This window comes from Acanthamoeba castellanii (genome assembly GCF_000313135.1).
Source record: "Acanthamoeba castellanii str. Neff unplaced genomic scaffold scf7180000084775, whole genome shotgun sequence".
Taxonomy (NCBI): Eukaryota; Discosea; order Longamoebia; family Acanthamoebidae; genus Acanthamoeba; species Acanthamoeba castellanii.
In genome coordinates, this window is record NW_004457271.1 from 75,535 (window position 1) to 89,804 (window position 14,270).

General features: G+C 59.9%; 4 protein-coding genes and 1 pseudogene across 4 annotated transcripts in view; 3 read left to right on the forward strand and 2 right to left on the reverse strand.

Moving 5' to 3' along the window:
• Positions 1–5,112, reverse strand: part of ACA1_399940 (uncharacterized protein) — a gene marked incomplete at both ends in the record, with an annotated part of 8,336 nt that extends 3,224 nt beyond the window's left edge. Inside the window, 13 exons of the mRNA XM_004333909.1 lie at positions 35–299; positions 456–492; positions 630–1,056; positions 1,092–1,287; positions 1,430–1,675; positions 1,814–1,873; positions 1,960–2,140; positions 2,251–2,330; positions 2,407–3,494; positions 3,563–3,760; positions 3,857–4,620; positions 4,704–4,846; positions 4,964–5,112. Of these exons, the coding sequence (XP_004333957.1) occupies positions 35–299; positions 456–492; positions 630–1,056; positions 1,092–1,287; positions 1,430–1,675; positions 1,814–1,873; positions 1,960–2,140; positions 2,251–2,330; positions 2,407–3,494; positions 3,563–3,760; positions 3,857–4,620; positions 4,704–4,846; positions 4,964–5,112 (3,834 nt within the window). The remainder of the gene's footprint in view (positions 1–34; positions 300–455; positions 493–629; positions 1,057–1,091; positions 1,288–1,429; positions 1,676–1,813; positions 1,874–1,959; positions 2,141–2,250; positions 2,331–2,406; positions 3,495–3,562; positions 3,761–3,856; positions 4,621–4,703; positions 4,847–4,963) is intronic.
• A 327-nt stretch (positions 5,113–5,439) lies between these two features.
• Positions 5,440–6,255, forward strand: ACA1_399950 (ribosomal protein L21, putative; the record flags this gene model as incomplete). The annotated part of the gene is made up of 2 exons (XM_004333910.1): positions 5,440–5,764; positions 5,870–6,255. The coding sequence occupies 2 exons, from the start codon at positions 5,440–5,442 to the stop codon at positions 6,253–6,255; spliced, it is 711 nt and encodes a 236-aa protein (XP_004333958.1).
• A 157-nt stretch (positions 6,256–6,412) lies between these two features.
• Positions 6,413–8,035, reverse strand: ACA1_399960 (WD repeatcontaining protein JIP5, putative; the record flags this gene model as incomplete). The annotated part of the gene is made up of 6 exons (XM_004333911.1): positions 6,413–6,722; positions 6,821–6,990; positions 7,082–7,181; positions 7,257–7,433; positions 7,660–7,785; positions 7,845–8,035. The coding sequence occupies 6 exons, from the start codon at positions 8,033–8,035 to the stop codon at positions 6,413–6,415; spliced, it is 1,074 nt and encodes a 357-aa protein (XP_004333959.1).
• Positions 8,036–8,437: 402 nt separating this feature from the next.
• ACA1_399970 (WD domain, Gbeta repeat-containing protein) lies at positions 8,438–11,702 on the forward strand (the record flags this gene model as incomplete). Its single annotated transcript, XM_004333912.1, has 10 exons — positions 8,438–8,588; positions 8,657–9,404; positions 9,502–9,597; positions 9,666–9,959; positions 10,042–10,535; positions 10,614–10,820; positions 10,906–11,042; positions 11,120–11,221; positions 11,312–11,377; positions 11,451–11,702. 10 exons carry the CDS (start codon positions 8,438–8,440, stop codon positions 11,700–11,702), a joined length of 2,547 nt encoding a protein of 848 aa, XP_004333960.1.
• A 1,146-nt stretch (positions 11,703–12,848) lies between these two features.
• Positions 12,849–14,270, forward strand: part of ACA1_399980 — a 1,947-nt pseudogene continuing 525 nt past the window's right edge.

The following is a 14,270-nucleotide window of genomic DNA, read 5'->3' on the forward strand; positions in this document are numbered from 1 at the left end:
ACGCTTTTAGGAAACTTAGCTCGTGCGCGCGTACCAACTCCAGTTTCTTCGAAGTGGCTTGGTAGTAGTGCGCCAATAGGCTGAAGTCCCTGACCCCTACGTCCGCGTCCGTGTTCGACTGGTGGAACCACAAGGGCAGCAGGGAGGTGAAGGACCGGCGACCAGCCAGCTGCGCCGAACCGGCGATGGGCTGAGATCGCTGCGACGTGTGGAGGAAGAGCAGGAAGCGCGTGTAGACGCTGCCCCGGTCGGCGTCCGTGTCGAAGGTGAAGAGCGGCCACAGCAGCCGGCAGCCCCATCTGTTGCCATCGCGATGATAACCGAGCAGTGGCCTATCGCGTGATCACGCAGGTCAGCCACAACCACAACCACACCAACCAACAACACGTGAGGGGCCACACCAGACGTGAAGGCTTTTGGTTTGATTGTGTTCGTCCACCCGGCGGTAGAAGTACGGAGGCAGAAGCCCGAACGTGCCCACGGTGACAGACCCTGTTGAGACCGCCACCGCTCAATCAATTGCTACCAAGGCACGACCAGCACGCACACACGCGCGCGCGCACACACACACACAGACACACACACACAGACACACGCGCGCGCGAGACGAAAGGTGAGAAGGTACGGACCTCCGTCGGCGCCTTGGTGCTTGAGCCAGAAGGGAAAGAATGCGGTGAGCTTCCGCCCGTCGCCCATCTCGAGCGAGTAGAAGAGCGGGAAGAAGACCCGCGCACGGGCCACCTGCCGGCCACTCCCCCTGCGCGGCGCTGTCGTCGTAGATCCAGGCCAGCGGCAGCAGGCGCACGTTGCGCGATGTCGGCGTGCGGGAGTAGTGCGCGAGCGGCCACAGCACGTCGTAGGCGATGGCGCCCTCGACCGGCGCGTAGGCCCGGCGGAACACGGGAAGAAGAGCATGTGGCGCGCGTAGGTGAGGGTGCCATCGGCCGCGACGTGGGTGGTGCCCATGTAGAACGGTACGATGGCGGTGGTGTCGTGCACGGCGCCCGTGGCCTGGTCCACAAGGTGGCGGTGGTAGTAGACCGGCAGGAGGAGCACCTCTCGTTGTCGGCCCACAGGCGGCGGAAGAAGACGGGCAGGAGCCACTGGTGCCGGGTGCCGTGGGTGGGGCGGAAGCAGTCCATAAGGAGCGGCGTGAGGAGGAACGACGCGCCCGTGTCGCGGCTGCCCCAGTAGAGCGCCAGCGGGCATAGGAAGACTGTGCGGCCGGCCGACTCCAGATAGGAGTAGAAGTAGAGCGGAAACACCCACTGCGTTCGCGATCCTCGGCTGCACCGCACACGTGCAGGTTAGCAACACATGGTACCGCACGCACGCACGCACGCACACACGCACACACACACACACACACACACACACACACACACACACACACACACACACACACACACACACACAGCAGTTGTTTTACCTGGCCATGTGGTTGTCGTCGACGATGAGGGGGCTGAGCACGAGGCGTCGCTCGTTGTAGCGTAGGTCGCGCGAGTAGTAGAAGCAGGGGAGGACGAACACCCGGTGGTGTGTGTTGTTGCGGTAATTGACGTAAAAGGGGAACAGCACCTTGATCCTCTCCGTCGGCGAATGCACCGACACCCAGCAGTTGAGCAGGGGCAGGATCAAGACGACGTTCATATCCATCAGTTCTTGCTTTTTGCGCCTGTGACCGCCCAAGCTTAGCTAAGACGTGCGTGTCGTGTGCGGTGCGTGTTGTGTGTGTAGTGTGTGCGGCGCTTGTAGTGCGTGCAAATGTGAGAGTTGGGTGGGAGTTGAGGCAGCTTACAGGGAGCAAGCGAACGTCAGCAGAGGAAGGAGAAACGCGAAGCGTCCCCGGTCCGTGATGTTCTCCCACGAGCCCCTGTCGACGAGGGCACGGCGGGGTGAGCCTCACCGTCGTGCAAAGAACGAAAACGCGGGGAGGAGGGGATTGGGAGGGGGAGGTACGCGCATAGGGGCAGGAAGAAGTTCAGGCGAGAACGGGCGGCCAGGTTGGGATCGTTGGGACAGAGGTTGAAGCGGTAGTAGAAGGGCGTGAACGCCTCCACAATGGTGCCGGGCATCGAGTTGTTCGTCAGATCGCGTATGACGCCGTAGAAAGGGAACAGCATAAACGCGTAGAGATTATCTGCCACCAGTGCCACGCAACCAACACATCAGCCAAAACAACAACATAAATAAATAATGTGCATATATTACTATATATATATATTATATATACATAGAAAAAAGACGTACTCGAGTCGAGCTTGTAGAAGGGGAACGGAATGAAGCCCCACCAGTGATCGGCGCCAGTCATGCCATTGTGGTACTTGAACCTGAAGACCACAGCATAAGTATGTGTGCCGCGGGTGTGTCGTAGGCGCGTGTGCGCCGTGTGCCGCTATCAGGTACCAGGCAGGAGTGCGCATCTGGAAGCGACTGTTGGTGATGAAGTTGGTTCGGTCGGCGTAGAAGGGGAGCACGGCCAGCGCGCGGCTGTTGTTGTCCTGCCGCCAGTAGTACACCGGCAGCACGGCCCGCGTCTCGCTGCCGCCGGCCGCCGCGCCGCCCTGCTCGCGCCTCGAGTAGTAGAGCGGCAGCAGGAGCCACCCGTCGCCGCCGGCGCCTTGGGTGGCCCGGCACACGAGTGGCGAATAGAGGGCCGAGCGCTGGGCCATGTCGTCCCGGGTGTAGTAGGCCATCAGCAGCGGCACGAAGGATGACTTGATCTCCTTCTTGACCCTGCGTGTGCGCTGGACCATAGTCTTTCGCGTTGTCACCCTCTTTCGCTTTTTCTTTTGCTTCTTCTCTCTTTGTCTTCTCTCTTTTGCCTTCCCTTTGCCCTTGCCCTTGCGCGGACGAGCGCTCGTTTCTTCGTCGCTGTGCTCGGATTCGTCCGATTCACTGTCGCTAGCATCGTCGCTGTCGCTATCACTGTCGCTTTCGTTTTCGCTATCGTCTTCGCTTTCGCTATCGGTGGCGTCTACTTCGACCAGCTCTTCCACTTCCTCGAGTACCTCCTCCTCGAAGAACTGGAACGACGACTCGCTGTTGATGAGCGGGAAGAGGTAGAGGCTCTCCGTGCTGTCGCTCAGCGTTCGCTGACACACAGGGAACAGACCCCACGAATGCCGGAACGAAGGCGTCGGCTGCAGCGTGCCCTCGTCAGCAGAGCCAGCCGTCGGCAGCAAGGGCTCCTCCTCTGATGCGGAACCAAGCGACGGCGTCGATGAAGAAGACGATGATGACGAGGAGGAGGAGGAGGAGAGAGAAGATGACGATGAGCGCTCGGGCGCAGCCGGCAGCGCGTAGGAGCTGTCCCAGTAGTAGAAGAGGAAGTGGCCCTGGGTATGGTATGCTGCTTGGCCGAGGCCAGCGGGGCTGCTGGGCTCCACCGCAGCGGCGTAGGCGTAGAAGGGAAAGACCTTGTGCGAGAGATTGCGCCCCGGACCTTGCTGATAGTGGACCAGCGGCCACAGGTCGATCCGAAACTCCTTGCTCTGCTCGACCATGAAAGCGTGAGAAAAACGTGCATTCGTGTGCGCGTGCGGTGGTGTGTGTGTGTCACCTGTTGATGGTCAGGCTCGTTTTCGTGCGAGAAGGTGGTGAGCCGGAAGAAGGGATAAAGCGTTGAATACTCCACCACCCGCGCGCCGTCGAATGTCTGCATGCCGAACACCGGCCACACGTGCAGTCGCGACGTGTTCTCGCCCCGCACATGGAAGTAGAGCGGGAAGACCACCGTGTACTCCGGCAGGCCTTGCGCCTGGTGCAACACACACACACCCACACCACACACACACACGTCAGCTCACTCGGCTCTGTCATTGCTGCAGGTCTTGCCCGCGCGCAGCAAAGGTACGTTGTCACCGCCGGTGGCCGATTGGCGGAAGAAGAGGGGTGCGAGGCGCGTCTTGGTCCGAGTCACGCCGGCGCGACCCTCGCCCCACGGCCCGACGCTGTACTTGGCCAGGCCCGCCAGCGCGGAGACCTCGAGCGTGCCCCCCTCGCCGGTCGCCGCATCGCGGTCGTAGCCGAACAGCTTCGGCCGCACAGCAAAGTGGAGCCGGGTGCTGGTCTTCAGGTACTCCACGAGACCGCCCAGTATCTTGAGGCTGACCAGCATCGGCCTCCGCGCTTCCGTAGTCGTTGCGTGGTCGCGGTCGTCGACCGCCGATGAAGCGACCATCTCTTCAGCGGCGGCGGCCCCGTCAACTGCCGAAGAAGCGACCACTTCTTCAGCGGCGACCTCGTCGACTGTGTTCATCATCGAGTAGTCATTCTCCGGCACCGCCGCCGCTTCGGCCAGCTGCCGATACACCTGCTCGTACTGCTCGTAGTCGTCATCGGTGCAATCCTCGAACCACTCGTAGGGTAGCTCCTCCCCGTCTTCTTCCTGCTGTGGTTCTTTTTCTTCGTCTTCTTCTTCGATCTCGCGCAGGTAGCGCAAGAGCCACGGGTGGATGGCGAAGTCGAGCGACGCGCCGTCGGCGCGGTAGCGCACGAGGCAGAAGAGGGCCGAGGCCTCGGTGGCCAGCAGGTCCCCCGCGGCGCCGTAGCGACGGGCCAGGCTCCACAGCCACGGACGAATGTCGAATCGAGCCGTGTGCCCGCCGTCGGCACCATCTGCACTCACCAAAGCGATCGACCGAATCAATCAACGTTGTGCAGAGGTGTTGGAAAGAGAACACGACGAGAAGAGAACGAACCGTGCGTGTGCGAGGCGTGGAAGAGGGGCCACAGCACGTCGGTCTCCCGGTCGCCGCTGCCCAGGTGCGTGTGCCCGGAGTAGATGAAGGGCCGCACCCGGTAGGACTCGTCATCGCCCCGCCGCTCGTACCGGAAGATGGGCCTGTGGTGCACCACAGCCACAACGCAAATTAAAAAAATAATCAATTCGAATAATATCTGTAAATAAATAAATACAAAAAAATAAGTATAAACAGCCAAGGGGCATTGTTGTGCGTACCAAAGCACGTCGCCCTCGGCCGCCGAGTTGTCGGGCTGTACGCGGTAGTAGACGAGAGGCCAAGCCGGGATGGGCCGACGCACGCGGACTGCCGGCGTGGTGGTTGCCACCGTGGCCGGCGCCCCCTCCGCAGACGCGTCGTCCTCCATCACCGCCACTTCAACACCGCCAGTGACGACCTCAGCAGCCAGTTCAACGGCAGCTTTCACTGCCAGCTCCGCGTCCTCACCCCCTCCTCCGAGCGAGTTACTCGTCGTTTCCACCTCCATCACGCACAAGTCGCTCCCTCTCGGTACGTTTGGCTTGAAGTGGGCCGCAGCCACGACGTGGGCCAACACGTAGGCGCTGTTCAAGGTACTTCGCAGAAGAACTAATACCTACTATTTTATTTATTATTATTATTCAGGCCATTTTCTTTGTTGGCGAAAGAAATAAAAAATAATTTAAAAGGCTGATCGAAATCAATCAGAGCAAAGATGAAGAGCTTGCGATCCGTTGCGGGGGCGTCGGGAGTGCCGCGGCCGACTCTTCCTCTGCTTCCCTTCGCCCTGCAGACCAGGAATGCCACCGCCGGAAGCAGCCTGCTGCGAACGATGAGCGCTGCGCATTTCACCTCATCGACGCAATTTGCCTCCCGCCCCCTCTCCATCTTCAGCAAACGGCAGCTCCACTCGAGCGGTCCCGTCAGCCAAGAGTCGGCTTCGCAGAGCGCGGAGGTGCCCGCCCCCACTCCCTCCTACATTGTCCCGGAGAGCTTCGCCGTTGTCTACGTCGGCGGCAGGCAGTACAAAGTCAGCAAGGGTATTAATCCCCCCTCTCAGCAATCAGCAACCTCTTTGCTCAAACACAAGAATTTATCAACTCTTATCGGAAATCTCATCGTTACAATCAACATTTGATGTACAGGCGACACCATCATCACGGAAAGGCTCCTGGTCGACGTCGGCGAGACGATTCACTTGAAGAAGGTGCTCATGGTGGGCAGCCAGAACTTCACGGCCATCGGCCAGCCGCTGCTCACCGAGGCCGTCGTCGAAGCCGTCGTCGAAGAGCAGACGCGCGCGGCCAAGGTCGTCGTCTTCAAGTTCAAGCGTAGGAAGAACCACCGCAGGACGCGCGGTCATCGCCAGGACATCACCGTCCTCCGGATCAGCAACGTCAAGCTGGGCTACGAGCAGGCCGCGCCCGACGCCACCACCGGCCTCTCGACCGTGTTCGGTCCCACCGTGCCCGCGTCGGCTGTCCTGCCTCCGCGAGCGAGCGACGACCTCAAGGAATCGATTCTCTCCTAAGTCTCTCTCTTCTTCTTCTTCGCTACTTCTCCTTCCACCTTCATTGTTTCTCTTCATCATCAACAACTTACTACATTCTACGAGCTCGCGCTAGGCTAGAGTGTTGGGTGGGAGCGCTTCTATTTTTGTTGATGTGGTTGGATGGTGTGTACAGAGCTTACTTGAGGCCGGAGAAGAAGCTCTTCTTGCTGCCCTTCTTGCCCTTCTTCTTGCTGGCGCTGGCCTTGGTCTCCGTTTCCATTTCGTCCTCCTCTTCCATCTCGCCTTCTCCACCCTCCTCCGCGTCCTCTTCCTCCTCGTCATCGTCATCCTCAAAGAGGTACGACACGTTCCAGAACTTAATGCAGTAGTCGTGCGAGCTGGTCGTGAGGAACCGGCTGTCGTGCGACAGCGCCATGCACTCGATTGGCAGCTCGCCGTGTTCGCCCACGATGCCCAGCATCTTGTTGGGGTGAATGCCCACCACACTGCGCGCAGCACACAACACACACACACGACACTCGCGGTCAGGAACGTCACCAAGTCGTTGCATCCTCATGAGGCGTGGCGAGGGGGAGGAACAAACCGGATGAGACCGTCGGAAGAGCCGGTGAGGATGGTATCGTCATCGATGGCGATGATGGCGTCGATCGATTGCGGGTGGCCCGGGAAGCGATCGCTGATGTCGCCCCACTGGCCCCACGACCAGATGTCCAGGACGCCGTCCTGCGACCCGCACACCACCTTGCTTCCGTTCTGCACCACGTACGTGTATACGACCGACGTCGTCGATGACCGATCAGTGAGTAGCAGCATTGAGGATAAGAAGCGCAGCAGAGCCTCAAACCTTGAGCACAGCCACGGACAAGAGCTCGTCCTCCATGTTGTCTGACTGAGACTCGAGGCCCGCCTTGCGCATGTGGAAAACCGAGAGCGTTCCATCGCCACTGCCAGCAGAAATAACAGATCGCGGTCACTAAAGACGCCCACGCGCCGATTGACGAGCACGAGTGGCGGGATACCTCGGGGCGAGGATCATGTTCTTGTTGGGCACGATGGCGAGCTCGCTGATGAAGTCGTCGTTCTCCTGCCAGGAGAAGAGCTGCTTGGTCTGTCGGAGATCCCACAGCTTGACGCCTCCCTCCTCATCTCCGGTCGCCACCAGGTGCTCGTGCACGGCCATGCACGTCAGCGCGTGGCTGCAGAGATGTTTTTGTTGCTCGAGTGTGAGAAAGTGGTCTTCTTGCCATCGCCAATGCACAACACAGCAGGTTGAGGAAAGAGGAGGAGGTACTTGTGTGCGCCCTGCTTTTGGAAGATGACCTTCTGTGCGTTCAGGTCGTATGCAACGAGTGAACGATCGGCACCGCCAGAGAAAGCATCTGCGCAAAGCGGACAACAAAAGAAGTGTGAGCACTCGCGCACGTAAAGGCCAGGTGGATGGAGAGCGTACACTGGCCATCGTGTGAGAATCTGATGCAACGGCACGACTTCTTGTGGTTCTTGACCTGTAGCAGCTTCGTCGGGGCCTCATTGGGCACGTAGCGGAAGCTGGAGATTACAGAAATTAATTCGTGAACGGCATGAAATTAGCGGCGGCGATGGTGTACATTTCAATGCTGCCATCGATGATGCCTGCACCGAGTACGTCATCGGAGGGGTGGAAAGCCATGTCGATCACTTGCCGCTCACCGCCGAAGTAAATCTTGTCGGGATAGGTCTCATCCTGCTCCGCTCCATCTTCCACCTCCTCTTCCTCTTCCTCTACGTCGTCAATCTCATCAATATGATCAGCCTCCATCTTTGCTGCCCTCAATCGCTGCCGCCTTCTGTGCAGTTGGAGAGATGCTGTTCTCTTCCACTTCTTTTCTCCGATCCAAAAGCAAAAAGAAAAGCAAGAGAAAAGCCAGGTGGCCGTTGGGTGGGTACGGCAGTTCGAGTCCCCTCTCCGCGTTTGGCCTTCGTCGATCAAGCTACAGGGGATCGAACAAATCGGACAGAATAGAGATAGATCGGCCACGGCTGGAAGCGATTAGAAGTGACATTCGTGGCGACCTCGTGCAGATGGAACAGAATCAGCAGGAGCTTCCTCCTCCCCCTGCCATCGCCGAACTGAATGGAGATGATCATGCTCCCGATGTAGCCGAAGAGGCACCCACAACACCCAAAAGGAGGGGGCGGCCACCCAAGAAACAGAAAGCGAATGAAGACGGTGCCGGTGGCACGCCGGCCACACCATCACGAGGGCGTGGCCGAGGGCGGGGGCGACGCAGAGGCAGAGGTCAAGCACCCGAATCGAGTGCAGAAGACACCAGCAATGGTGTCTCGGCACCCCAACAACTTTCCATTCGCGGGTTCTTCACCGCCAAATCTGGCGATGCTGGATCATCGACTGCTGGCGGTGTGTCTGAAGATGACGCAGCAAAGTTTGCCGACGCTCTTGACTCCAGTGAAGCCAACGCCACCGCCCAGGCGGGTATTGAACCTGCGTCTGTCACCACGACGCCCACAACGCCCAGCGGGAGGGTCACGCGTTCGAGAACCAGAGCCGTCGCGACATCATCTACACCAACATCTACACCGACCGAAGAAGAGGCGGCAGGCGAAGAGGAGGCGTCGACGCCACCATCGACCCCCACCACACGAGGGCGGGGGAGGGGACGAGGCCGAGGCCGGGGCAAGAGCCCGGCGACCAAGACCGCGGCCGGGCGTGGGCGAGGCCGGGGCAGGGGCAAGAAGGCGCCGAGCGATGATGATGATGAAGAAGAGGCAGGCTCACATAAAGAGCACAGCGAGTCCGAGGAAGAGGCGACGCCCAAGCGGCGTGGTGGCACGACGAAGAAGACCAGCACGAAGAAGAGGAAGAAGCAGTACGACGAGGACTATGCGGGTGATGAAGATGAAGGTGAAGAGGAAGAAGACGCGGTGGAAGAGTACAATGAAGCGAGCGAGGAGGACGCCGTTGACAACGATGAAGAGGCAGACGAGTACGACACGGCCGACAAGAAGCGAAAACGAAAGAGCACCACCACGACTACCCCGAAGAAGGGAACCAAGCGAGCAAAGACGAGCGCGTCGCCGCGGGCGCGGGGACGAGGAACGAGAGCGCGCGGGCGGGGTGGACGCACCTCACGGCATCGTGTGTCGCCCGAGGAACATCGAAACGCCGAGTATGCCTCTCTCATTGTGGCGCGCGCGTGTGTTGGTGTGTGTGTGTGTGTGTGCAATATATTGCGATTGGGCATAACTCTAATCGCCATGTTACAGGATGAGGAAGAGGGTGGAAGCGTTGCAGGCGCCACTCAACACCGAGGTCTTGTATCCGCACTGGATGCCGCAGCATTCACAGGTCCAGTATGTCAGGTGCGTTGCGTCCTCGTCCGCTGCTTGGCCTCGTGTCACTCATCTCACGTTCTTCGCTGGACACTCAGCGACCCGACTGAGTACCTTCCGCTGTGCTCGGAGGTGACGTTTGGACTGGAGGCGACTGATGAAGAGGGCACGAGCGATATCCAGTACCACACCTTGGGCCTGTTTGGCTCCATCGCGCAGCGAAGGACGAGCGACCAGGGCCGACGGCAGTGGGCCGAGACCGTGATGAACACCGGCGGCCCCATCTGGGCGCTCGACTGGTGCCCGACCCGCTCGGCTGTCCACCCGCACTCCCAATTCGCCGCCGTCTCAGCCCATGCCTCGCCCTCCGAAACACACATTCTCGGCAAGCGGTGCGTTCCACCGGCTACTCACCACATCACCACGGCCTGCTGTGTGTGTGTGTGTGATCGGCACTCATCTTGTAACGCACAGATACGTTGGCAAGGGCATGATCCAGATATGGAGCATGGGCATCTTGCAGGACTCGGGCTGGCCAGCGAGCGAGAGCGCCGATGGAGAGGAGTCGCTGACGCAGCGGCCGGTGATGGCGATGGGCATTCTCCACGAGGGCGCCGCCGTGTGGGACCTCAAGTGGTGTCCCTCGCGCGCTTCCACGTGGGATATGCCCGAGGGCGTTCTGCCTCAGCCGGCCACGATGGTGGTGGACGGCGAGGGTGAAGCCGCAGAGGGGCACACGCCACACGACGGCCAGCTGCCTCGGCTGGGTCTGCTGGCGGCCGCCTTCGCCGACGGCTCGGTCAAGATCTTCTCCGTGCCCCACCCGGCCAGCCTTGCGCAGGGCGCGGCGCCCGTCTTCGTCCGGCTCACGCCCGTGGCCGATTACAAGCTCAACGCGAGCAATGTCACTTCCGTCAATTGGTCTCCGCACGGCCAACACCAGTTCCTGCTCACCGGCTATTCCGATGGTATGGCACCAACACACACACACACACACGTGCAATCATGAGGCGTTGTAATTCACCAAAGTCGCATCAACTTCGCAGGGCACATTGCCGTGTGGCAGGTTGGCGGGGAGGGCTCGGAGGCGCGACCGGTAATGTGCAGCCGGGCCTACAAGCGAGCGGTGCAGGGCGTAGTTTGGGACTCGAGCAATCCCAGCGTGTTCCTCTCGTGCGGCCAGGGCGGCTATCTTAAGTTTTGGGACACGCATGACCCTTTTGCGCCTCTCTACTCGCACATGGCCGGTGGAGGTACTCTTGCCGCTAGGACTAGGCCCTAAAGAAGTATGAGATGCCTGTTTGCATCATCGCTCACCCTCTCTATGCGCGCACGCAGGCTGGATTGTGGATGTAAAGTGGCTCGGGGGTGACTACCCCAACATTGTGTTCTCCTCCGACGACCACACGATCCGACATTTCGCGCCGCACGACCTCACCTCCAAGATCTTCCGCTACCACGACGCGATGGTGTGGGTATGTTTGTTTCTACTCACCTTTTACATTTCTGTCCAATTGAACAAAAAACACTCATATCATACATCGACATACAGTATGTCGACGGCTCGTACTGGTTGAACCAGTTGGCTTCAGCGTCAGCTGATGGCACCGTCAAAGTCCTCCCACTTTCGCCGAAGATTATGGCGTCCACCAAGGTAACAACTGATGTCCCGTACTCCACACGCGGTCAATCGTCATCTTCCGCTAATCGTGCCCTCCCTCCCACCTCCCCATGCACACATCAGAGTCTCTATCGGCCCAAGGAAATCGTGGCCCTACAGGTGTCGCTGACCACCTTGAGCCACGGCCCGGTACGCTCTCGCGCCCATCCCACACCGCCCTCTGGGCTCAGCCCGCTGACGATCGTCCCAACCGTCCGCGCAGGAGTCGGCGCCCAGCGCGCTGGAGGTGATCACGTTGCGCTCACTGCCGCCCGAGGACGCCACCGCGAAGAAGGCGGAAGCTGTGGAACCAGCTGAGGGCGAAGTGGGCGTAGCAGTGCGCGAGTTTCCCGACCCCCGTGTGGCCGTGCAGCGCGTCAACTGGAATCCCAACCTGCCAGCCTCGGGGTGGCTCCTCTCCGGCACCACCTCAGGCCTTCTCCATGGCCTCCTCCTCAACCAAACCGTTCTCTAATCACTCATGTGTGCGCTGGTACTCTCCATTGCGTTTGGAATGCCAAACGTGCCTGTTACTTACCAAAAAAACAGCTTTAAACTTACCAAAAATAGGGTTTGCAAGCCTGATGTTGGTGAAGGGGTAGCGCTGCTGTGAAGAAGAAGGTGGTGAAAGCAAACCTGGAAATAGGAATCGAAGCCCTGACCAACGCCATTTCCAGGGGAGGCTTTTGGCGCCCGCGGCAGGTCTGTGATCAGTCGATGAAAAGAGAAAAGGGATCGGGAGGGAGTACAAGGAAGAGAGACCGATGCCAAGGCATACGATCCCCCAGAAGGTGGTGGAACAGCTTGTGTGAACTACTGCTCCAACCTGAAAAGCGACGTGCTAGAAAACAATCCGGTCTGCATTCGGACCACAGCATTTTAGGTCCCGAAGCCTCTCTGGAACGTTAAGAATGCAGACACCCCCCGCTCCTTACACAGCTGGCTGAAGCCTTCCAGAGCGGGCGTGCCCTGTGCACCAGCTGCATTCGGCGTCAACTTTGCTTTTTTCCTTGATGACACCTTCACGCAAGCCGAGCGAGTGGTGGCTTTCGGCCGGGCCAGTTCACGCTTGTTTTCACGCCCTACATGATCCAGACCGCTCTGTGGGGCGCTGCAGGACCATCCGACATTCCTCAGAGTTCCTACGTGCAGCTGAGCACCAACAGCCAGTTCTTACTGCCAGTGGCGCCAGCCTACAACACTACAACAGAGGTGTCGACACGGCCGTGACAGACACCCAAGTGGGTCCCTCAGCCGGCTCCCCAGGCTTCACCGTGTCAAGCCCCGCAATCGTCGCGGGCGATGGCTACAGCGGCATCTCGTGCCTCCTTGTCCACACGGCGCCCACGGGGCCATCCAGTGCTCCAACGGCCTGCTATGCCCCGAGCTGCAATGGCAGCTGCTGCCTGGCGAACAACGGCCAGTGCTGCCGACCAACAGCTGCTGCCTGCAGGGCTACCACTGCTGCAACGGCCAGTGCTGCCCCAATTAATCTGATCAGCGCTTGGTGTTGTGACCGAACGGTCACGCCCACCACGTCCGCACCAGGCCACGTCATCGAGGAGGAGAAGAAAAGGAAAATAGAACCTTCTTGCCACATACCCTACCTTGCACACCGGTGATGGAAGACGTTTACAACTCAGCCTGGCTGAGCGCCACGACCAGTGTTGTGGCGCTGGCAGTGGCCCTGCTGGCCTGGCGGTTCTGGTGCCGGCCAGCCCCCGCTTCTAACAAGCCGCTACACGTTCCCCACGAGGGGGTGGCTGCCACCCTGCCCGATGAGATTCTGCTGCTGGTCTTGTCCTTCCTCGACCGAGGCCAGGATCTAGCAGCCGCCAGCGCAGTCTGCTCCCGTTGGTCTCAAGGTACCCCCTTGCCCACTAACTATGTTCAATTATTATCAATATTTAATTCTAAATAAATATCTCTGCGTTATTTGTTCAGTTGCCAACGACGACGGCTTGTGGGGGAAGCTCATGCACCGCCAGTTCCCTGATTCACCACTGTTCATGGCTGCCACCGACAGCAGCCCATCGGGCTTGGCGGTGGCGTCGTTGCTGCAGTGGCGTGGCGCGCACCACTTCCCGGCACACATTCGTGCGGAGGTCAAGCACGTGACACGACTGGCCAGGAAGCCGGGCGTTATCGCATGGCGCACGCTCGTCGCCATCGAGGCCAAGGCCGCCGCGGGCGGCTGCTTTACGTCGCCGAGACGACGAGCCGGCGACGCATCGCCCCGGCTTTGGAAGGCGCTCAAGCGCACCGCGGTCGGACTGGGCCTCGCCCCGTGTCTTCGACGTCGTTGGATCCTCGCCGGGCTAGACAACGTCGGTACGCCTATATACGCCCATGCTCCGCTACACGGCGAGGCTAACTTCTCTCTGTGTGCGGTGGTGTGTGCGTGCGTGTGCGTGTGCGTGTGCGTGCGTGCGTGAGTGCGCGCGCTTGTTTGTTTGTCGTTTGTGCGGTGATGCGTGTGCGTGGCCTCGACACCGCGCAGGCAAGACGACGTTGATGTACGTTGTAAAGTCTGACCGACTGGCGCTGTTTCCGCCGACCTTACACCCGGAAGTTGAGGAGGTGACGATCGGTGACCAGCGCTTCGAGATGGTGGATCCCGCCATAATGTGGCGAAGGCAGCGTGCGAGGTGCAGAACGATGCAGGAATACGCCCACCACGGGCACGGCCTAATCTTCCTGGTCGACGCCTGCGACCCCGAGCGATTCGCCGAGGCCAAGCGAGACCTTGACGTACGTCTCATCTTTCCAACTCAGTTCTATGCCCTCAGTTCGGTCCGGTCTCTCACCCCAATGTGTGGTAACCTACTGAGCAGGAGTTGATCAAGTGGGACATGCCCGTCCTCGTGTTGGGCAACAAGATCGACAGGCCAAACGCGGTCAGCGAAAAGACGCTCAAGACAGCACTCGGACTCGACTACTGCTGTACTGGCAAGGTACGTGTCCCTCGCGAGCGTGCTTTGATCATCAACGGCGGCGTGTGGCTCATCGCGCCGACTCATCGTCACAGGAGCCGTGGCAGCTC